At 43.2% G+C, this 23,841-nt stretch overlaps 1 protein-coding gene across 1 annotated transcript in view; it reads left to right on the plus strand.

Moving 5' to 3' along the window:
* Nucleotides 1-23,841, plus strand: part of GRIN2B (glutamate ionotropic receptor NMDA type subunit 2B) — a 206,069-nt gene that overhangs the window by 171,262 nt on the left and 10,966 nt on the right. Inside the window, exons 5-9 of the mRNA XM_005527703.2 lie at nucleotides 3,034-3,242; nucleotides 3,560-3,731; nucleotides 4,407-4,560; nucleotides 6,683-6,808; nucleotides 9,714-9,943. Coding sequence (XP_005527760.1) covers nucleotides 3,034-3,242; nucleotides 3,560-3,731; nucleotides 4,407-4,560; nucleotides 6,683-6,808; nucleotides 9,714-9,943 — 891 coding nt within the window. The remainder of the gene's footprint in view (nucleotides 1-3,033; nucleotides 3,243-3,559; nucleotides 3,732-4,406; nucleotides 4,561-6,682; nucleotides 6,809-9,713; nucleotides 9,944-23,841) is intronic.

Consider the following 23,841-nt stretch of genomic DNA (forward strand, 5'->3'; position numbering starts at 1 on the left):
TTTGCAAATGTGTTGGACTTCTACTTCCAGTCTTGTTATCCAAAATAGGATCTTATATTAATGTAAAGATTAGCTACTCCCCTCCCTCAACACCTCCAAATTCACCCCCAAACCAAACTGACTACTTTCTGAGCAAGATCAGATAGAGGAAGGGACAGTTAAGGTGAAATTCTGCCAGGAGCTGTGTCCTGGCATAAAGTAACATTACATAGGGATTGGAGAATATGATTAGAAAGGAGTTTCTATAGATCCCTAGTATCTTTACTTTTACTGATTCTGTGACCCTTCAGGGCTCCTAGTGGGAGTTTGGATGACTAGGCTGATTGGAGAACACCCAACGGGTCATGAAACTGCAGGGAGACAAATATGAAGGATGCCTGGGATAGTTTATTTTTCCTATTTTTGCTGAGGCAAGCACTCATCAAAATCCAAGTAATAACAGTTCATAGGCTGTTAATACAAAGTACCTGAGACTTCAGAAATGCCTTGCTTCTCTCTGCACAGCTTGGTAGGTTATATTCTATAGGAGTAGGAATCTTTACCTAACCAAATCTGTGACTTTTAATTCTGCTAACTTCTGTCCCTACAGTGAATTGCTCCTTCCCTCTCATGGCAGATTATCTAGCATATGATACACATTTGTGTATACTTTATCTTGCATTGTCTCCATCCTCTGCACATGTGGTGTTTCTTATTGCCCACATGTTGCTTATGCCCATCCTTCTTTAACTATGTGCATATACATTTGACCTTTGCTTGCATGTAGAGAAGTCTGACCTCTTTTAATTCACTATGATTTTCTGACTTTTCTTATTCATATCTGTACATGTATGGAGTTAAATGGTGTGTCTGATTGTTCAGGTTAGCAATAAAATGTAACATTTGCACATATTTTTGAGACTATCCATAGCTGATCTGGAGATTTAGGTCAGAACATTTACTTACATCCTGTTTTTCTTTCTCTTTGGACAATTTAGAATGATTTTATTGGGATAATAAGGAATGGATGTGTATTACTGTATTTGCAGGTGAGATGATTTAGTGCACAGAAGGCTATGGCAATGCTGTCATTGTTATCCTAATTTCATAATGTTTCTGTGTAGTACAACACTGTGAGACGTGCCTGGCACACAGCCTTATGAACTCCCCTCTCTGTCCCAGAGAACTGGGTAATTATGGGTTGGGTTTGCCTATCTGATCTAATTTATCACTTAGGGGGTTATATCATGCCTGTTACTGAGATATCTAAATGCTGCTGAGATTCTGTGAGATGTCTCTTTCATCAACCACTTATTTCTATGATAAGTTAATGTTACTGAGCTGAAAACTGGGCTGTTCCTGTGCAGAATCTTAATCACTGGTCCCTGCTGAGCCCCGTGTGGCAGTTACTACTTTTGGGGATTTGAGCTCAGTTACTTGAGAGCTAAAGTAGCACTGCAGAAATCTCTGGCTCAGATGATGATAAATTGACCTGCTTGGTGAATGAGTGGGAAGTCTAAGGCTGAGCAGACCCTGGATAAGCATGTGAGTCTATGCTCTTTTTTCCCTTAGAAATTCACTTTCCACATCCAGGGTTAGAAGCATGAGTACAGACGATCTCCATGGGTGGAGGGAGCATTAAGGGCAAGCTCTTCTTGGCATGCTTTCCCTTTGGGAAGGCAAGACCAGCTGCCCAGACACTGTACTCATCCTTTTACAACCCCCCCCGCCTTGTGCTCACTGGGGTGTTGTGTTCACCCTGCCCTGGGATGGGGGATGAATACGGAAACTGCTGTCTCTAGGTGATTTCTTTTGCCTTTCTTCTCCCCCAAGAAGCCCTCAGAGTGGATTTTTCTTTCATGGCCAGATGAAGTGTTTGTTTGTTTTGAAGGTGACAAGTGTTTTATGTGAATTCTGGATACTCTCAAATGCCAAACCCCAGCTGGGCTTTGAATTTCACAGATTAACCACTGACACCTAATGAGCCTTTAATAAGTGTTTCTCCCTCCCATTCTGTCATTTAAATAAATAAATGACTGAAATTTGGGGGTGGTGGGAGGGGTGTTGGATTGGAATAGAATGAAGCTTTTCTGTTTACCCGCCAAGCAGGTACACCGCTAAGAGCAGTCATGCAAGCTTCCCACACACCCACACTGCCTCTGACATCAAGTCAGCGTGTCTCAGTCCTGGCTTGGAGGACTGGCTTTGAGGATCATGCAGGACACCTTCTTCTAAGGCCCAGTTTCCTTCACCCTCTCAGCTTTGGTTGCCAGCCAAGGTGCTAATTACTGTCAACTGTGATGGTGGGAGGGGGAATTGAGAACAAAGGCAAGACTTTGATAGTTGAAAGTACAGTTGATGTTCAAGTTTTCTCTTTTCCTGGATTTTTTTTCTTTTTTTGCAAGAAATGGTTTGCCTGGGCAGTGGGTGAGCTTACATGTATTGTCTCTTTAAGGACTGCAGAGGCTTCTAAAGAAGCTTTCATTCTTAGCAGCAGGTATAAGATAATTGAGTCCCACCCCTTTTTGACTACTGAAGATATGATCTCTATTCACTTAGGAAACAGAAAATTAAGTGTTCTAAAACTGCAGTAGAAATTTATGGAAGTTATGAGAATTAGGGAAAAATAGCAAGATATAAAAACACCATAGATACTCTTTGGTATTAATTTTCATCAATCAGAAACATAAAAAAATTCCTCATTTCCAGCTAAGGTATGTAACCAAGTCATAGTGTTCCTCTTGTTTGGCTGAAAAAGGTGAAGGACAGAGGTCTGCTTGACCATAGTTACAGTATTCCTGTGGTTATCCACTCACTCTCCCAGAAGGTGAGACATTGCAGAGATGAGAGCTCAGAGATCTTTCTTGTTCTGCACTTCCCTCTTGTTTGAATCCACTTACTCAGAGCCTTCTCCCCAGAAATATCCCCATCTTACATGAGTCATGAGTATGGGTACTCCAGAATGGTCCTCTTACCCAGTCCTGCAGTAGCTGTGGCTGATGCAAAGGGATGGCACAATTAGAAGTCTGTCTTCTGTGGTTTGTGTCTCTGCAGGTGGGGAAATGGAAGGAAAAAAAGTTGCAGATGAAGTATTACGTGTGGCCACGCTTTGAGCTGTATCCTGACTCTGAGGAACGTGAGGACGATCACCTGAGTATCGTGACCTTGGAAGAGGCGCCATTTGTCATTGTGGAGAACGTGGACCCCCTAAGTGGCACCTGCATGAGGAACACGGTCCCTTGCCAAAAACGGATAGTGACTGAGTATGCACCCCTGGGTTTTTCTGCTCATCTTGGGCTCTCCATTCTCGGCAGAATGTAAAGTGTCTGTTGAGCCAATACCATCATAACCTATAATCCTTTTTAGAAAATCACCTCCATTTGCCCCGCCTGTCCCACGTCTATTCATGATGGGCCCCTTTGGGCAAATCATTGTAGTGTTCCCCTTCACCCTCTTGCGCAGATAGGACAATATAAATTGTCCCCATTATGTAGTGGGAGAGGGAATGCAAACTGACAACAGAGGGGAATTACAGGAGTTTCTTCTTGTCTTTTAACCCATTATTATTGTAATGGTTCAGGAACAAAACTGATGAAGAGCCAGATTACATGAAGAAATGTTGCAAGGGGTTCTGCATAGACATCCTCAAGAAAATCTCAAAGTCTGTCAAGTTCACCTATGACCTCTACTTGGTGACTAATGGCAAGCATGGAAAAAAGATCAATGGGACGTGGAATGGAATGATTGGAGAGGTCAGCAGCAAAGGGAGGGCATGGTGGGCTTCAACTCTGGGCTCGGTGATGTAGGTCAGGTCTAGCCTCCCATCATTATTGTGTCCACTTCTGAGGTGGGGACAGAAATGGAAGAGACTCTGGAAATGACTGGCCTGCATTCTCTCTTGGCACTGAGTGAATTAATCTGCTCTGACACTCCGACCATGACAACCTTTCTTGTCTGACCATTAATTATTATTCTCTGTGGTCTCACAAATTTGGCCTACACAGTCTTAGAAAGAGGCTGATATCCATTCACCATGGTTACTGCAACCTAGATTATGCTTAGGTTGTATATAAGGTGAATAAAGAATGAAGTAAGACTTTGCAGTGTTAGAGGGAGGATAAAGCAAGGACAGAAAAATGAGATAAGACGTCTTCTCCGTGGATGATGTGTTTATCCTAAGACCTCTGTGGATTTATTTTTTGTAGACATACCAGCTTTGAGGGGAAGATTAATGTCTATAGGTTTTCTGAAAGAAGAAGGTGTCCTGATGAAAGATTAGAAAGGAGAGATGTTACAAACAATATAGGGAATGGGATTACAGGAGTAAAAGGATTGTGTTGAAAGGCAAGAGGATGAGAAAGGGCTTGACTGTGGTGCTTGAGGGCTGCCTCGTGTCTATGTGTGATCTCTTTCTTTCCTTCCTCCAGGTTGTCACCAAACGGGCCTATATGGCTGTGGGATCCCTCACCATTAATGAAGAACGTTCAGAAGTAGTGGATTTCTCTGTGCCCTTCATTGAGACAGGAATCAGTGTCATGGTGTCACGTAGCAATGGAACTGTCTCACCTTCTGCCTTCTTAGGTACTGTTTCAATCTAAAATTAAAACTTCAGCCAGTGGTCATAAAGAAAAAAATAGGTGAAGGTTGCTGGTGATTCTTAGCCTGAAAGCTCTTTTTTGGGAGTACCTGTGGGACAGGTGTATAAAAATATACTGTGATGTTTTAGAACTGAATCCCAGGCAAGTAAAATCCAGGCAAATGCAAGTGCAAATAGGCACTGCCTATGAGTTCCAAGCCAAGGCATTTTTCAGCAATTGTATGCCTAATCCTAGAAAAACTGGGCTTGCTCATGAGACAGAGAACATATATGGCTATGAAAATTCAGAATTTTAGAAATCTATAATGTGCTTAAACAGGTGGAGGGGAAATAGAACACAGCAGAAAGAATTTGTAACAGAACATATAGGAAGTTAGTTGCTAGGTAAAAACCATTAAGATAGTATATACTGTGAAAACTCAGCTAAGCAAGACTTAGGTATTGTGAAAACCTGGCGAAGCAGAAACTGTGGCTCCAGAAACCAGCCAGGCACAGGTGGTTTTTTGGTCCGGTCAGACTGACATGGTAGAGAGACAAACCTCCACTGTGCCTGCCCAGAAGTGAAGGTCAAAAAGCGAACACTGAGGTCGACTTTCGGCCTTCCTCCCCAAGCCCCCAGGAGGCGTAGCAGCTAATTATAATCCGAAGCAAGAGAAAGCAGAGTGGGCGGGCAGGGAGGTGTGGGCTTGTGGGATCAGTGTGTATTTATACCTGGAACTGTCTTGACCAGGTATGCATGGTTTGGAGGAGCTATCCCCTCATGCGTCCCAGCTGGAAATAAGACATACCGCTTTACAATTTTGGTTGAAAAGTCCTTATTCTGCAAATCACTCGGAGCTGTCACATACACCGCAGCACGTGGCTTCCCAGTGACTCAACTAATAGTATGTTCAAGGAGTGTAGGCCAGAAAAAAATTGATTCAAACCTTATAGCTGGGATACCGTAATGCTTGGTGATAGCAATTGGCAATAAATAGCTGCAAATTGAGAGACATTATTTGTAAAGGTGTTGTTAACTTGACCCTCCCTTGACACCTAGTAGAAGTCAGACAACTAATAGACCTTTTCAAGAACAGTTGAGCCATCGGTTTTGTGCTGACACTGTGTCTTACAATAAAGGCATTTCTACTGTCCTTCAGTGATAGAAGGTGATTAGAGAATACAGAAATGATACTGCATTTCCCCAAGACATTCATGTCTTCCTAGTGTCTACTATTTGACTTCATAAAATACTTTATGATGTTACAAACACAGTATATAAGCGATATAGTTATTGTCTGCTCTCTGCCAGAATCCTGAGAACGTTCACAAACAGAAATACTTTTATATGGGTAATGATGTTTTCCCAGACCTTTTAAAATGTGAGTTTCATGACTACTAACTCTTCAGGAGGCTTTCCCTTAGCAAGTCCACCAATATTGCTGGGGTATGTAGAAGCAATGTTAAAGTTGCCTCCAGAATTTTAAACTGCAATTTAAATGAAGTTGCAATATTGGCTATACTCTGGAACAAAGTTCTTTCTTTCTTTGATCTGGTTCAGTCCTGTCTTTTTCTGTTCAAGCTGGGAGAAGGGGAAAACCTGGCAGAGATCAAATACTTTCAGAACATGAACACTAACATTTCTAGAATGAGCCAGTGTTCCCATTGCTAGAGGGATGGAATACTAAAAATCCTACTGTCATTATGGCTGAACCTTAGAATTTTGGAGATGCTCTTTGGCTCGATAGCATCTTGAAAGTTGGATGCTTGTCTGACACTCTGCCAGTTCTGCCTGATTTTCCCCACTCTCTCCAGATGGTGCTGGAGGACTTCCTGGGAACAATCTTTTATCAATGCGTTTTATTTTATCAATGCATGCCACAATGGCTGTGTGTGGTTCCAGATGGAGCCATATGTCGCAAATGTAACAGTATGATGGAATGCAGTCGTTACAGAGACAGAAACTGCAGTTTTCCCATTTCAAGAAGTTTTTCAGAATCAGGTTGAAGACTTTGTTCTAACTTCTGCTTTTCCCCAACCCCGTTTGCCCCACACTGGGCTTCTCTGGAGAGCAGAGGAGGTGAGGTGTTATCAGGTCTTTCACCATGGTTTTCTCTTCCTCTCCAGAACCTTTCAGTGCTGACGTATGGGTGATGATGTTTGTGATGCTGCTTATCATCTCTGCGGTGGCTGTCTTCGTCTTTGAGTACTTCAGCCCTGTGGGCTATAATCGGTGCCTTGCTGATGGCAGAGGTAAGGGGAGCTGTTTCTTGCTATGGTACCCTCTGGTTTCCAATCTCCATTTGTTCGTTGGGGTGTTCCTTTGCCTTGAAAAGAGTATGGATCTAGCCCACTCTGAGCTCTGCATTCAGACTAAAGAGGACATGGATGGAGGCGGAAAAAAGGCTCTGAAGAGAGCAGATGTGTATAATGGATAATTTCCTTGGCGTGAGAGACGGAGCTGTGTCGCCTTTCATGTCTAAAGCACATACCAGCTCCAACTTGTTTCTCATTGAAGGAGAATGGGCCCTGTAGCCAGTGCTGGCAGGGCCTACTATGCTGCACTCTCTGAGACAATCACAGGGCTCAGCACTGTCAATCCATCTTTCAGTGCTATATCTCCCTGGAGAGCAAGCCACTCTGCTGGCCTCCCAGCATAGTGCTATGTCCTCCAGAATCCACATCTGTCACCTGGTCAGGTCCTTCTCCTACTTGCCTTTCTGTCTTCCTAAGACCAACAGAGAGAATGGCAAACTTATTTCCTTGGGAGTGGGTAAAGAATTATTTTTCAAGGGCAGCAGGAAAGTTGGGAACAAGCAAGTGGTCCATCTCTGTGGTTCTGATCTTCAGAAGGCAGCCAGATTAATTAAAGAAAGGCTGTCTGTCCTTCCTAAGATACAGCCTTTTTTCCTTTTATTGACATGAAAACAGTTAGCAAGTTGAGGCTTCTGTCACCTGCATATCTTCACCCCCTGGTGAATCAGCCCTTCAAACCTTTCTGGATTTATTGGTTCATACAGAATAGTGTGAGAGAGACAGTTACTGGAAAATGCACTCATTTACTCCCAAGTCTAGTGCTTTGAGTGAATTTATGCCATCAAAGAGGAGTGAAAATAAAATGTGTTAATGAGAATGCAGACAGAACCACATACATCGGGAAGTGGAGAACTTGTCTCTTAACGTGGAGCTGTGGAGGGCCTTTATGGGACCTGATCGTAACCCCATGGGTCTGTGGACACAAGTGCTGAGAAACCCGAGGAGGTATGAATACAGATGTGGAACTGGAAGCAGTTTTTAATATGGGTGTGCAGTTGTGCAGTTGTTAAGTTAGCCGAACTGCAGCTACAAGTATCAATATTTCTGAGTAATTGCGAAGATTTTGGCATGATCAGACAGATATTATCCCTGTGAGATGAAATATGAAGATACAAAAAGCTGCTGCAGAGACTGCAGTGCTGATTTTGGTAATGAGAACCCTGGCTAATGTTACTTTGGCTGCATTTGAACTATGACAGTATGCCCCTGACAGTATGTCTCAAACACCTGCATTTTCTCTTTATGGACAGCAAGACTTTTGGATTGGAATCTCCCATTACAATCTTGGTTAGTGTCTGACAAAGTAATTTTGGAAGCACCTGGGGTGATCAGTGGAGAGAGGAAGGCTTTTAGAAGGGAACTTCTCAAGATTTCCTTCTATCTTATAGTCCCCACTGATGTTTTTCAGGCCATTCACCTTGTCCTAGTTAGGGGTCACCCCAGGACACACCTGTATATCTTAGGGCACATTATTAGGTAGAGAGGGATATAAAAATACCACTCCAGCATGTAAAAAGACAAAGACTGCCAAACCATGTTTCTCTTAGGAACTTTATCTCCCTGGAATTTAAAGGCACCAGTTTTTCCAGGTGATGATTCTGCTCTGAACTTGGTGTGCAGTTCCCTAGGTAAAAAATGAGCCCCTTGCATGGTTCAGTTGTATTTAGGGTAACACTTTACCTAACTAAATTTAGGTTTAGTGTTTCCAGATGATCTATGCTGCTTGCTGCTCAGAGGTTTAGAGAGGCATGTCAAAACTTACTTCCCTTTTGCTGTTTTGCTGGAGTCAGTCTTAACAGGCGGCAGCACTAGGATACAATCAGCCTGCCTGAGGAGAGAAAGCATGGGATGCCAATCAGGTTGGCACCATTGGAGAAAGGACAAGATGCTTGAACTGTGCCATTCATCCTAAGAGGACCTTCTCAGTGTCCCAAGAGTGATCACATCTGCGTTCTTCCTCTCAGCTCTTCTAGTGCTCAAGTTGAGGAAATTCTGGGTTAGGTTCCCACTAATGTGCTAATGGAACCAGCATGTGCTGGAGATACAAGATTGCTGGGAGACATGTGCCATTTCATATGTTTTCAGATCTAGTACTTCATTAGCACACATGGCTTCTGGGGTATGAGTGAGCTTCCACACTGAAAAGTGAATGATGGGAAAATAGGAGCTTTTAAAACACTGGATCTGCTCCTGGACTATCTGGGGCAGACTTGCAGATTTCCTTAAGGTGGAACAAGTATATGTCACTGTCATATACCTTAGACACAAAATACGGGAAGAGGGAGCTGTGTTCTTCTCTGGTCAGTGGATCTTTAACAGACTGAGTAATGAAACACTTGTGCAGAAGTATTTGTAGAGCCCTGTTATTTCAGATGGTGCTCTTCCTTGTACCTTTAGATATACAGTAAGAGCCATGTTTTACACAGGTGTATGCTGGGAGTTTGAGAACATCACTCTTGAACAGCTGGAAATGAGGAATAGAATATTTCTGAGCAAATTCTATTTCTGGGGACAACACTTCAACCAAAATTAAATGTTTGGGCTTCTATATACTTCAATCAAATGAAAAAAAATGCCCTCATATATGGTTTCAGTGGAAATCAATCACTGAGATAGAAAAAATATGGAAACCTGAGGACATTTTTAAGAAATAATTTTTCAGGTTGTACTTTGCTGAGATATGGTAGCATGAACTTAGGGGAGTGCATCTGCACGTATTCACCTCACAAAAGGGATTAAATTATGCTCTTAACTCTTGAAATCAAGATGTGTATGTGACTGGAAATGCAGACCACTTACTCTCAGATGCTCACTGTGGGATCATGTTTCTCAATCACTCTAGAACCAGGAGGTCCCTCTTTCACCATTGGCAAAGCTATCTGGCTGCTGTGGGGGCTGGTGTTCAACAACTCTGTGCCAGTACAGAATCCCAAGGGTACCACTAGCAAGATCATGGTGTCAGTGTGGGCCTTCTTCGCTGTCATCTTTCTGGCCAGCTACACTGCCAACCTGGCTGCCTTCATGATCCAAGAGGAATACGTGGACCAGGTGTCTGGCTTGAGCGACAAAAAGGTAATGTGTCCACCCAAACCCTCACAGAAGATGCTGCTCTACCCTCTCTTCTTTCCTTTCATAGGAAAAGTGGGCAGGTGTTTTCAGAGTTACATCATAGCTTTAGAGCCTAGTTTAAATAGCACAACTGTTCTTCATTGGTATTCAGTTGTACTTTTACATGCATTAAGCACTTCAGGAATAAATTGTAAACAGAATTGAATTGTGCTTGCTTGCACGATCTCAAACCACACCTTGAATGTCAGCAAGAGACAAATTAATGGAGCTTTGGAGACAATGTGTATAATGGCTGTAACCTGTTTTTTCAGGATTAAATAATTTATCTTTGGTAGGAATGCTGGCCATTAGGCTAGCAAATATGATCTGTTCATTTATTCTGAAAACAAGTTCTGTCCATGGGGGTAAATCACTGTGGCTTTGATGATTTACTATTGCTTGCATTTGAAGTTATACTGTCATTTTTTCAAGCTTACCACAAGAAATCATTTCTGTTCAGACTGCATTTCCATGCCTTGTTTATCTGCACAGCATTTTGTCCATGCAGAGCATTTACTTTTGCTGGACTCTGAACACTTGAGGATTTTGAGAAGATTGCTGATACATGCAGGGTAGCGCTTTCTGGCTTGTGAGGGTGTAATGCTTTGCACACTGCTTTATTTTTGTTTTGTGGTGAGGCTGCTCACAAGGAATTGGGTATTGTGAGGCTCGATTGCCCATGCTGAGCTTGTTACTCAGTCACTATGGCTGCTTGAGGGGTCATGCCACTGCAGGGCAGCCAAATAGCAACGGGTTACACACATTGCTGTCGGGGACAGCAGCAAGAGGAGGGCTGCAAGTGTCAGTTGCGGCTGCTGGGTTGGTTATAGTTACTGACTTTGTGTCCCTGATGACAGTCTAGAAATAATTTGTGGCCAGGCCTCCTGTGTGGAATGAAACATGGCACAGAATAATACAACCCGTGCAGAAGTGCTCCTGTTCTTTGTTTTAATTTTGACCTCAATCTGCTTCAGACTGTCTCCTCATTTTCAATGTAGTGTGTTGAGGATGGGGTGGAGGGGAGGATGCTTTCCTGTGAGGTGGGGATCGTTGCAGAGGCTCCGTAGAAGCTGTGAGCTCCTTCAGATTGAAAGATGCTGTTCAAAACCAGCCAGCCCTATCAGAGGTAACATTAGTTTGTCATCACTGGGTTTTCAGCTGTCTGAGCTAAATGGGATAGTTTGTACCTGTGATCTAGTGTTTCAGGCTGTGCCTAGGCTCATGGAGAGAACATGCTTTCATTTTCACGTTTTTCAAGATATTCTTCATACCTGCAGAGCTATGTGCATGAAATATCATTTGAAAGCAGTGACTCCTGGAGCTTCACAGAGCCTTTGGATACAAATTTCTGGGCCTGTTTTAGTTGATTTCACCATAGGGCCACCTGTGTGTATTGGATTGAGGCCATTTTCTTCTACTTTTCTCTGCCAATGTACCTGTATTTACTTTTGCTATGCTAAAGCGTATGTGCTTTTTTCCTTGGGGAAGAGAAAGGCCATAGCACACAGAGAATTGTGGTATACCTCAAATATAGCTGCTGGTGCAAGTACAATATTTGGGTAAGATTACAATCTACCAGAGCATCTGGAATCAAATGAAAATTGGCTGGTGAAACTGAAGGCCAACAGCTGCCTTTGGGCAATAAAGGCAGGTGGGACTAACTCCATCCAAAATAAGTGCGTGAATGAGCTTGGTCTACTGGGCTCATGGATTTTACTCTCTGGAAATGCAAAGAGCCCTGTAGGATCACTCTTCTGAATCTCATCTTTCTCCTTTTCTGAAGGCTGTGCAGTGCTTGCAACTCACTCACCCTCTCAATGCACTTCTTGGCCAGGATGAAAGGTACAGCCACATCCATGGAGGTACACTGTGTTCTACCTCATTTCTCTTGCCTGCTTAAAGCCAGTTCAGACTTCCAAAGGAGGCAGTCACTATTCAAAGCCAGGTGGGAAAGACCATTTTCCAAGAGGAAAGACTGTCGCTTCCAATCTGTTTTATCCCCAGTGTATGACCTGGTGTCCACAGCAAAAGTCAGGCAGATTAGCCTCCTGGCCTTCTCCATCAGCTGGTAGGGGCACCTATGTCCAGCACAAGAACTCTGGAGGATGTACTCCAAGCCAATAGGCAAAGTGGAAACAACAAAAGGATATAGTTTCTACTTGCCTGGGCCCAGATTTACTTGCAGATGTCTCTGTAGTTCAACAGTACCTGCGGAAGGTGTCCCACTGACACTGTAGAGCAGCCAAAATGCCAGATGCACTCACAAAATCCAATACTGCACCTGGCTGGGGTGCACTTGTCAAGGTCAGGCTGGCTGTACTCTGCAACAGCAACCCTGAGGGTCTCCTAGGATCCTCTTCCTTAGGTCTTGCCTGGGAAGAACCACTCCAAGAGGTGCCTACAGCTGCCGGCATGCCACTTCCCCAGAAAAGCAGACTGAAATGCTTCAGATGTCTTAGGACTTGGATGATGTCTTGGTTGTGCCCCAGCATTTACTTCCTAATGGCGTGCAAGACAATGACTGTAGTCATGCCCCCACTGTGCTCCTGTGGAAGTTTGAGCTCATCTGTCTGAGCTGGACTGGAGTGGATGCATCTTTCCCAGGGTACCAGGTTGAACCATCTGGAGACCCCTGTATGAACTTAGGGACCTCTGCCACTCTATCTGTTCCAGGTGATGCTCACCCTTGGGGCATCAACCTTTGCTGAATGTCACCCTTTGAACATAGCTGGCTCAAAACAGGTGCCAGAGCTGATGCAGGAACCCACCTCATGATGGCTGTTAGTTCCCCCATGTTAACCTTGGGAGCTGCTATATCATACATCAAGCTTTAGCTCTTAACTCTGGGCAGTTTGAGAGAGGAGAAACCTGCTCCTGCCTGAGGGCAGCGCTGACCACATGAGTTCTGCAGGAAAAGTCCTGCTCTTGACAGCCTCTCCTTTCCAGATCCCTGTGCTTGTGGTGTGATGAACCACTTTCGTCCTGCTGAAGCAGCACCTTCCCCCTCCACCTTGTGCAGCAGAGGGGCTGGAGGTGGTCCTAGCAGGGGCAGTGCCAGCTCCCAGCAAGCCCAGCTGGAGCATCTTTGCATGTTCTGCTGGGCTGTATCCATCCAGGACGCATGTGGGGGGCTGCTGCTGCCCTGACCTCTGGGAAAACCCCAGTGGTAAGAGGGCCTGTCGCAGAATACTGCGTCTGCAGAATCCTGGGTCTGGATTTCATCTGAGTGTAATCAGAAGATATAACCCAATTTCCATTAGCGGGAGAGCTTCAGACACATTAGAGAAACAAGCGCCTGCGGTATTTCAGTCTAACGAAGGCAATAAATACAGGAAAGATTATATAAAATGAACTAATGTGTGAAGTAATCTAATAGCTATATGTAATTTCCATTCATATATAGTAGTAATAGAATAAAATCAAATGTGGACAGCCAGCAGGGCATTTAAATAACATGATTTAGGAGGCAGTAGGTTAATAATAATAAAAAAATAGTATCCTTTCCTATAAATTAGTTTGAAATGCCAAAGTAGCTAATAAAGTATCAAAATGGTAATTTTGTAATTGACATGAAAAGGAAAGAAATGGATTTATGCATGCCTGCAAATTGATATAGATGGCTGAAATTTCACATGTATTTGACTTATTTGCTTTTTAAGACATTAATGAAATGTTGAGACAAATACAGTGTAGGTCAGTTATTTTTTTAATAGATATGAGTTTGTTTCTTTTTTTTTAAAGGTAGGATTTGAAGTTAAAACAGGCCACTATTTTTACTGAATAAACACTTGAGGAAAATGTAAGAAGGCAGAAGGAATTCCTGATATTCTCCAAAATAGCTCATTTTAGTGTACTTTATGCAAAATACTTTGTTATTTCTGACATGTATTTTGACATGTCACTTTCTAAAGGCACTACTCATAAAATTGACCTACATTTAAGGGGGAAAAAAGGTGGATTTTTTTTTTTTTCTATAACAAATGAAGGGGACAGACTGAGATAATTGGAAGGCAAAACAACATAGGTAGATCTGAGGTGAATGGAACATTTCAGGTTGATACAAAACCTACACAGAAAAACACTGAAAAACCTACGGAAATAAAAGGATCTGTTCTTTTCTGGAAGTAGTAGATGCTTGGCTATGAAACTGAAAAATGAATTATTTCCCACATTGTACTTTGCAGCACATTAAATTGAAATTATACAAGGATCCCAGATATGCAGAACACTTAAGTGTGTGCTTAACTTTGTGCTCATGAGTGGTGACATTAAAGTCAATGGGCTATTATTCACATGATTGAATTTAAATGCTTCCCTGAGCTTGCAGCTTTTGTACAACAAATACCTGCTCTGGAGAAGTTCAGGGAAAATGCAGAGCAGATAACTTCAGCTAGACATTCTTCAAGAGGACTAAAAGTGAGGGTCAGTCTTGTGCCTTGTGAGCTCTGTAAGGGGAAGATTGTCTAACTGGATGGCTCAGAGGCGGTACAGATCCAACATGGGATTAAACATTTAGTGTTAGCTGACATTTGTGGTACTTTCACACATTTTGCCAGGATACAAAGGAAGTTTTATGTGGCGGTGTCCAAAGAAAGTACGCAATCTTTCAATAGCAGTATGATTTTTATTGTCAGGACACCTTTGTGGAGATATGAATTAGGCAGACAGAAGAAGGTCCATGCCACTTCCAATCCTGTTGTCTTGTGATAAGTCATAACCTGTTCCAAAATGCATAAATCTGGTGCACCTTACTTGACAAAAGAAACTTCCCCAAAATAAAGAGGTTCTTGAATCTCCAGATCTTATGTCGTGGGGTGGAGTTGAATTTCTTTCCACAGTACTTTCCTAGAGGTACATCTCCCTCTAAATGAGTTGGACTATGCCTTTTGCTTAAATATGACCCTTATCAATAACAGTGGTATCAACTAGTGCTTAATACAAGAAACGCTGGTTCATAGTGAAGTGTAAAAAACTCAGAACTCTGATAGGTTGAAATTTTATGGCTTAAAATCTGATTATTTCTCTACATCTCCTTGTAAATCATCAGGTGCTATAGTATTAAGTATTTAAAAATACCATATAGTGTAGCTATATATTATGTGTAAACATACATAATGCATGTGTACTGTGTGTCACTATGTATTATGTTAAAATTTTCTTATTAATAAATATTTTTTAAATAGCTGCAGCATATCACATGTTAGTAATAGATCTTTCTGATTTGTGACTTACATTTATTGTACACATAAATATAATCTCAGACAAATCTTTGCAGTCACAGATGGGTCTGTTTATCATAGATTTAGACATTCTGCAGTCTTTGTAGTGGGATAATTTTTAGGCTTTCTGAGATCTTTGGAACAAACCTCTGTGCCTGTGTGCTAAAATGTGATTCAGTTATTTTTAAGACTATAAATGTTTAAAGTCAGTGGGCTTTCAAACATGTTTTGTTTCCCCCCTTCTTCAGTCTTAGTTTCTTTGTCATTCTGTTTTTCTTCAGCTCAGCACTGTACAGTGTGAGCAGCAAGGAGGCTGCAGTGTGCTTTAGCCTTCACTTGGTCTCTCATGATTCTCTCTTTTTCTGTTCATCTGGAGGGACTTCCCTGGTATCAAAAAAGACTGGGGGTTGAAGGGATCAAGAGCAGCTTTGCCAAGAAGGACTTGGGAGTGCAGGTGGACAAGAGGCTGGATATGACCCAGCAATGTGCACTCACAGCCCAGAAAACCAATTGTATCCTGGGCTGCATCCAAGGCAGGGTGGGCAGCAGGATGAAGGAGGGGATTCTGCCCCTCTGCTCCGCTCTGGTGAGACCCCACCTGCAGTGCTGCATCCAGCTCTGGGGTGTTGTCTTCTGAACAAAAAGAACATGGATCTGCTAGACTGAGTCCAGAAGAGGCAACCAAAATGATTAAAGGGATGGAGCACCTCTCCTTACAAGGAAAGGCTGAGAGAACTGGGATTGTTCAGTCCGGAAAAGAGAAGGCTTAAGGGTGACCTAAGTGTGGCCTTCCAGTACCTGAAGGGAAACCTACAAGAAAGATGGAGAGAGACTTTTTTAACAAGAGCATGTAATGACAGGAAAAGGGGTAAAGGCTTCAAACTGAAAGAGAGTAGGTTTAAATTAGGTATTAGGAAAAAATTATTTGCCGTGATGGTGATGATTCACTGGAAGAGGTGCCCAAGAGAAGTTGTGGATGCCTCATCCCCAGAACTGTTCAATGCCAGTTTGGATGGGGCTCTGAGCAACTGGGCTAGTGAAAGGTGTCCTTGCCCACAGCATGAGGATTGGGATTAGATGATCTCTAAGGTCCTTTCCACCCCATTGTACAATTTAATGACAATAAAAACCTCTAATGGGGCTATTCAGGGTTTAGTTGGGAACTTAGGCAGGTAAGGTGCAAGGGGAGGGGATACTCAGAGTCAGACTGTAGGCTTAATTCATTCTTGCTGGAAAAGAAGAAATGCAAACCCCTGGGCTTTGTTGAAGATACACATGAAAGTCGCTGGATGAGGGACTTTGGTGATGGGGCTGTGGTGTAGTCCTTAGCTTGCAGCTTTTGCATTCCCCCTCCACAGCACCCTGGCCTTTCCCAGGCCTTGGTCAACACTGACCCTTCCTTTTCATCTTCCTTTTCATCTTCCTTTTCATCTTCCTTTTCATCTTCCTTTTCACCAGCACTTGGAGCTATCCCCCTTTGGAGGTAGTGGTTAAATTTGGTTGCTTCTGTGCTAATTGCTTGGCAGTCTGGAAAAAGCTGTCTTTGGAGAGTTACATAAGGGAGAGAGGGAAGCAAAGGATTGTCCTGCTTCTCACATCAGTATAAGTCAGCGGAGAGGGAAACAATGAATATTTTTATTTATTATTTATATGGTGCCATAAATGTACTTGGCACTTTGCAGTCAAATAAAAGACAATGGGCCTGTCACCAAAATTTGGCAGCCTGAGAGATGAGAGCTGGCCTCCTTCAACTGAATGATCAGGGCTGAATTACTGGTGGGGAAGGAGTGGGAATATGAGATCTACATGATTAAAAAAAAAAAAAAAGGAATAGAACAGCTGTACTCTCACACTTTCATTCCTGATGCCCAGTGACTGTGACATTTGGAGTTATATGTACATACATATACTTGATAAATATTTGGCAGGCTGTATCTTTCCAGGCATTTTTACTTCACTGCATGGAAATAAGCCCTGGTTCTCCCAGGTATTGGCTACTCAAGGTCAAAGTTCCTCTAAATCTCCATGGCCCAGTAGACTTGTTTATTTCAGGCGCAGCTCAGTGCCCCAGGACTCACGTGGGAGTGATATGGCTTTCATTTCTCCATCTTTCACTTGCAAGTAGGAGGCAGCTTTCATCAGAAGGTTAAAGGAAGGCATTATCTCCCAGCTCTGGGAAGGTGCTGCCCTGTCTGAAGTTCCCTGCTCTTTTGCTTTGCCACCCTCCCCTACAGATGTGCTTAAGAAATTGCACTAGAGTGATTAATAAGCTTTTAAAATTTCTTGGATGAAAATTCTGGTCCCTGTGAAGTCTTTTGGAGGTTTGCCAGGCTTGTGCAAGGTTTTACCCTGCTGCCCAGTGGATAGTACCCACACAATAGTAGTTTGGCTACTGTTAGTACTCAGAAGACAGGAGGATCTTACCTTCCTTTGTTAGTGAAAATGGCTGAAAAATGGAATTGCTCCCCCATCAAACTATATCCTCTGAATTTCTCAGAGTGTTTCATAATTTGTTAACCAGCTGTCTCATGTGCAAACAAAGCAGGTTTCAAATTCCTCTGTACTTAGCTGTCACCTCTCCTCTCAAGGTCTTTTTAATCAGTTAATTTTCTTCCTCTGAATGAACATCTACACTCCTAATGATATTAACATGAGTGTAGTAAGTGGCATCTTTCTGCCTCAGGAATTTCTCTTTTGTGTTTGCCTGGGATTATTCAGTAGATACCTTTTGTCCTGCTGTGTTTAGCTTCCAAGGAAGCTTAACTTTCAAGAATTAAATACATGGCATGATTGATGCTGGATAAACAGGTGATCTCCATCCTCTACATTCACACAACCAAAAGTTAAGTGTACTGTAGCTATGATATCATAGCACCCTTCATTGCAACAGATATGACTGTGGTGTTCAGATATTATACATACTACCACTTGAGCTGTGCAAGCAGCTTTTGGTTCTGACTGGTGAAGCTCAGTGATTCCACTGCAGATTTCTGGTCAAGCTTGAGGGACGCCTAACAGTGACTTGAAGCCTATAAACTGCCAGATGTGTCCTGAGGAATATTTAAGGCTTTAGTATTACCTGTTGGATGGAGAAACTGCCCCAGATCTGTACAATGCTCAATAATACTTGAGCATTGTGCAGATATAATACAGAATAATACAAGTACAATACTTGGCTGACCCAGCAGAATTCTGGTGTGCTGGAGGTGAGTGGACTCTGTTTGTACATGGTGGTTGGATCCTGAAGAGGCCCCCTCAGACCTGGTGCATCTGAAGTTGTTAACCTCAGCAGAAAGGCAGTGTGGTGGCAGCAGGCATGAGTAGGGAATGGAAGAGGCGGGATCCCCGACATGTGGTCTGTTTGGGGTGACCCTGCACTGCCCAAGGTTTTCAGTCTCCAGCTCTGTGCAGAAGAGGCACAGAGCAGGTCTGTACACAGCAATCCAGCTTGCAGAGAGGCTGCACAATCCTCTGTGTGCACTGCTCTGGCAATAACTGCATGTGATGGAAACTTCTTCCACCAATTGGATCTCTGCTTTCATCTCAGTTATTTTGCAAGGACAACTATTTTTAAAGTTGCTATATTTGAACTCTTTTCTTTTGCTTTCACCTGCCCCCCTCACCTCTGCATTGTCACTAGGTTGCTCTGTTCCCTTTCCTGACCCACACGTGTCCATATTTCACCAACAGACATTCATAGACATTTTTCTTTCTTGTTTGTGGGTCTGACCCACACTATGTCTTCCTTCAAAAGGGACTTTAATCGAATTCTTTCCCAACTTCACTGCAGTCAGCTGCACTAACTGATAACTCCTTTCTTGGACTTATCTAGAGAAATTCATGGGTGAAAGCGCTATGCAAAGCAAGACAGAGAATTTGAAACATCACTGGGTACTGAATAATAAGATAAACCACAAAGTCAAAGTCTGAGGGAGTACAATGTAATTTTATGTCCTCCCAAAATCGACATAATGGATTTGGTGCTGTTCAGTCCCCCTTATTTTAGCTTCCTTTTTTTGTTTGATTACAAATCAAGACGTGTTGTTTGACTGGTGAAGACAAGAAACTGGGGTTTCAAGAAAAGTTGATGTGGAAGCTGGACTCAGAACTGTGAGGAGTCCCAGCCACTGCTGAGGAGGCAGAGAATGTTATTGTGAGGGAATGCAGGAGGGAACTAAAAAGAGCTAGGGTAAAAGGATGATCTGAAAACTTAGTCACTTAGAAATGGCTGAGAGTTCCATCTTTGAAATAAAAAACGTCTGTAATGTCAAAATTACATGACTGTGCAGAGGGGAGAGGAATGCTTTAGGAATGAATCTCAAGAAGTATCTGTACAAGAGAGTCATTAATAATAGAGAACGAGCAGCAGTCACTTTAGTCTGCTCTCCTCACAGGCCTGTACCAGTGCTAAGATTTAGGTTTGCAGTGTGATTTTCTCCTATGCTGTTGGGCTGGCACAGCTGGCACGCTCCTAGCTGGGATGCAATTTTGTCGATTTTAAAGTGTCTACAGCACCATGCCATCAACAGTAGCAAGTTCTGTGCTCAAAATCTGTATAACTCCTCCTCTGCCAGGACAGGTGACTGGAGGCATGGGTTTGTGGATGTGCCTGCGTGCGCAATCCAAGCTGCATAAAGAAAAGAACACAGTAAAAACCCTGAATGTGGTGCTGGCAGTGATGATTGACATTTCAGAAACAAACTGATCACTACCTGAATGGAGATCAGGGCAGAGTTGCAGCTTTGAAGAGCTTGCAAGCTGAAAATGAAGAACAGACAAAACATGATATATCATAGAGAGGCCCTGAGAAGAGTAATTATGAGCATGGAGTTTCACTAGCATTGTTTGTGTTGCCTAACTGCAAGCTTTTTTACTGTAGTATTCTCTCAGTATCTTTGGGTCTTGATCAGACTGTTCTTGATATGGTGGAAAGCGTGTTCACCAACCAAAGATAAGTCAAGGAAAGACCTGTAGGATACAGCAAAAGGATGCAAGAATGGTTGCAGGTCCATATAATACAGCTTGCAAAGAAAGACTGAAGATTAAACTGGGCTTCTTTAGCTGCAGTAAAAGAACATGGAGAAGGAGCAGCAGTGGTTTTCAAAAACATAAAATGCACCTTCAGAGAAGAAACTATTTGTATTTCCCTGTCCATGGATAACAGAAAATATTGCAGTTGTATTTGCAGCTGGAAGGCTTTAGTTCAAATACTTAGAAGAGCTTTCCAGTAGTAAAGCTCTGGTGGGCATTGTCCAGGGAATGGAGGAGTCTCCCGCATCAGCCATCTTCCACAGTGGGCTGGATTAAGAGCTGTCAGGAATGGTGATGTCCAGGAGAGACTCACCAGAGAGACAGAAGTGGAAAAGGCATCTTCTCAGGGTCAAATCCAGGTTTGTGATTCTGTGGCATTGTTTGTGGTGCAGCTTGGGGACAAAAATTATATATTTTGGGAATAAGAAAAAAACAAGCTTTTTATCTTTGAGAGTCATTGATTAGCTGTGAAGGAATTAATTTCCTGGCTGAAACAGAGGACATAGAAGGCAGCTAGGGCTAGACATGCTGCTGTGGACATGTGTAGCCTATCAGGACTTAAGTACAGGCATAGAGCTTCCTCAGAGTTATACTTGAAAACCACTGACCCACTCTTCAGTTTTTAAGGTTCTGAAGGAAGCTCCTATGCAAACAGCCTGGTTGGATTTTCAGGCAATGAAGAAAGGTGCAAGCTGAGTGCAGTGACATGGAGCTGAACCAGAACAAGAGGAGAGAATCAAGGACATTTGGGCAATGCAAAGAGGTTATACATCAGGAGGGTGGTGGGCACTTCAGGCTTCTTGCTACCCACAGTGGTTGGCTCTCTGTGCTTTTGATGGGAGAAGATATCCTGAGGACTGAATGGCTCAGTGGCTAGATTTGTCTGGGCCAACGTAGATGTCTTGAGCTATTGTAGGTGTACTGGAGTGTCCAGACTACCCTCAGGTGGTGGGAAAATTTGACACAGGGGCTATGAGAGACCTGTTCCCAGGGTGAAATTCCCTACGCATCTCAGCTTGGCACTTACTTTTGGGTAAATGAAGTGAGCTCAAAGTATCTAACATGGACTTAAGCTCTTTAGGACTTGCAGGTAGCAGAGGAGCTGAATTTGTGGCTCTTTGATCGGTCAGAGCTTCCTGCGGTAGAAAACTTTAACTGGTCATCTGGGCCTTAAAAAGTGTGAGGAGCCATCCCAGAGGAGCTGTATAAGGGTAAAACACTACACCCACGCACCCACCCTTGCACCACGTTCTGCCAGCTGATTATGTTATTCAGCAGTGGATTGATTTGGGGTTTTTTAAGCAGTGTAAAAGTAGATCGGCTGATAAAAAAGAGCCTTTTTGTTGCAAGAGCTTGCTGAGTTTGGGAAACTGCTTTCAATGCTATTGGCAAACACTTTACAGTGTAAACAGGGCCTACATCAGGCAGATAAATAAGTGCAGATGTGCTTTTCTGTAGGATCCATTCGGTGATAGATAATATATTGAAAAAAAAAATTCTCATCAAATTAATTGTGGCCAATTAGACATAACCCCTTCCCCTCATCTCTAAATCCTCTCCAATTGCTGCTGCATGAATGGGAAGAGCTCCTATCACCTGTTTCATTATGCAGATTGATATCCGAACATCTGAGAACAATGCTGCTTTCTGCACGGCATGGCTCCAAATTGCTAATGAAACAGCTCTGCCAGCCGAGTCACTTAAACCCGCTTTCACTGCTGCTGTCAACAGCTCTCATGGCGAGATGTGGAGGGGAGTGGCAAAGGAGCTCTCTCCCCCCTCAATGTGCTAACAGCTCCCAGCCTGTGTGTTTATTGCTCTCCAGAGAAGGAAGATTTCTGCTCTCTGACTCTGAGAGGTTACTTTTCCAAAGCCGGGGTCTGCTTTGCACTTAATGCTCCTTGATTTCAGTTTGTGGAATGAGGAGTTGAAGAGGCAGGCAGCCACTGGGCTCTGAGCACAGATATCTCATATCCCAGAGCCACTCCAGGCATCCTAGGTGTCTGCTTTCTGCCCCCATCTCTAGCATCCACCTTCACAATTGATGTGAAGCAAGTGGGGCTTCTTTCACGGGTGAGAGGATGTGCACATCACCTTGTGTGCATAAAAGGGGAGCATTTCACAACAGAGGTTCCATGGTGAATAAGTGGGAGGATGCAAGTAGGGTACATCACTGCCTGGGGCTCTTTGGGTACAGGACTGTGGCTGAGCCCTGCTGGTTCCCTCACAAGCAGTCACCCCTTGCGGTAGGTAGAGCTGGGCAACAGGAAAGGTCTCCTGCTACAGGCAAGTGTAATGTGGGCTCCTACAACTGTAGACCCTGTACAGCTGGGTTTTCTGAGCAACTGATGTAGTTGCTTATCTTCCCTTCCCCTATTACCACCACATTTTTTTTGTCAGAACCTCACAGGACTCCACAGATGCCTGGAGTGGAGTAGATGTGACTTAGGGCTCTGACAGGAGAAATATTTGCATTAAATAATGGGACAGTTCTCTCATTGATCTACATTTCTGACCATTTCTGTCCATATCTGTGGTTAATTCCTTTGTCACTGTTCACTGCAGCATTGAGATTACCTCTGCACAGGCTTCCTCCATGTAACGGCCCCTGCATTGTGCATCAGCTCCTCCCTCATGTCTCAGACTCCTCATAGACCCATCTGTCTGTGCCAAAGAGTGCTGCTTCCCTGGGAATGATACTTATGATCCAGGCCCATAGTCTCAGCCCCTGGGAGCAATCAAACAAGTGGCTTTTCTTATAGAACTCTTTGACAATCTGTCAACTTTCCTCCTTATGGATCACCTCCAGTTCCTCCACACATTCCTCTACAGTGTTGGCAGAAGAGGACACACTCCTTTCCCATCTGTCCCATGAACTTTTGGGGAAGGCTCACATGTCTTCTTGTTCCCTCAGTATGAGCTGTGTGGGACAGAAGTAAGTGAAGAATGATGCTATAGTTTTTGACTCTGGAGTGCTCACTGGAGATCACTTCAGCCCTGGGCTGTGCTGTGCCCACTTACTGCCAAGAAACACACATGGGGATTTTTGAACTGCTATCACCTATAAGAAAGCTGCATGCATGTTTTACTATTACTTCGCAGATATGGAGGAGTAGCTCTTTATCTCTGGCTGCATTGACTGTGGAGTCAGCTGGACATTGGTTACTTTCCACTTTGGAAACATTAAGCTAGGTTAGCTGGGGATCTGTGTTCCTCATGGGTACTCAAGCTAAAATTGTCTGGTGTGGGCCCCATATGGATCCTTTCATATTTGTTTCCTGTCTTGTTGTTCACCAAGCTATTGCTGAAGTGTGTGTGCATGTTGGTGTCTGGAGAGTAATTAGCATTTGAAGATCTGTTCTGATTAAGGAATGAGCAGAAGGTAAGGATTGGTTAGTTGAATGAGTATTATGTGAATTTGAAGAAGTCATCAACCTGACTTCTTTTTCTAGAAATGTGCTTTTCCAGTTGCCAGAAACAGTAATTTCTTACAAGAGAAATGTTTCCATTTATTTATTGATTGCCCAGGAGCTTAAAAATGAAATCTGGAGCCTTTCACCTGTGGCTTCTATTATGGGCTCTGGAACAGAGTGGGGACAAAAGATAGTTCAG

This window comes from Pseudopodoces humilis, chromosome 5 (assembly GCF_049639895.1).
Source record: "Pseudopodoces humilis isolate 2021_Gansu_Grassland_sample_001 chromosome 5, ASM4963989v1, whole genome shotgun sequence".
Lineage (NCBI taxonomy): Eukaryota > Metazoa > Chordata > Aves > Passeriformes > Paridae > Pseudopodoces > Pseudopodoces humilis.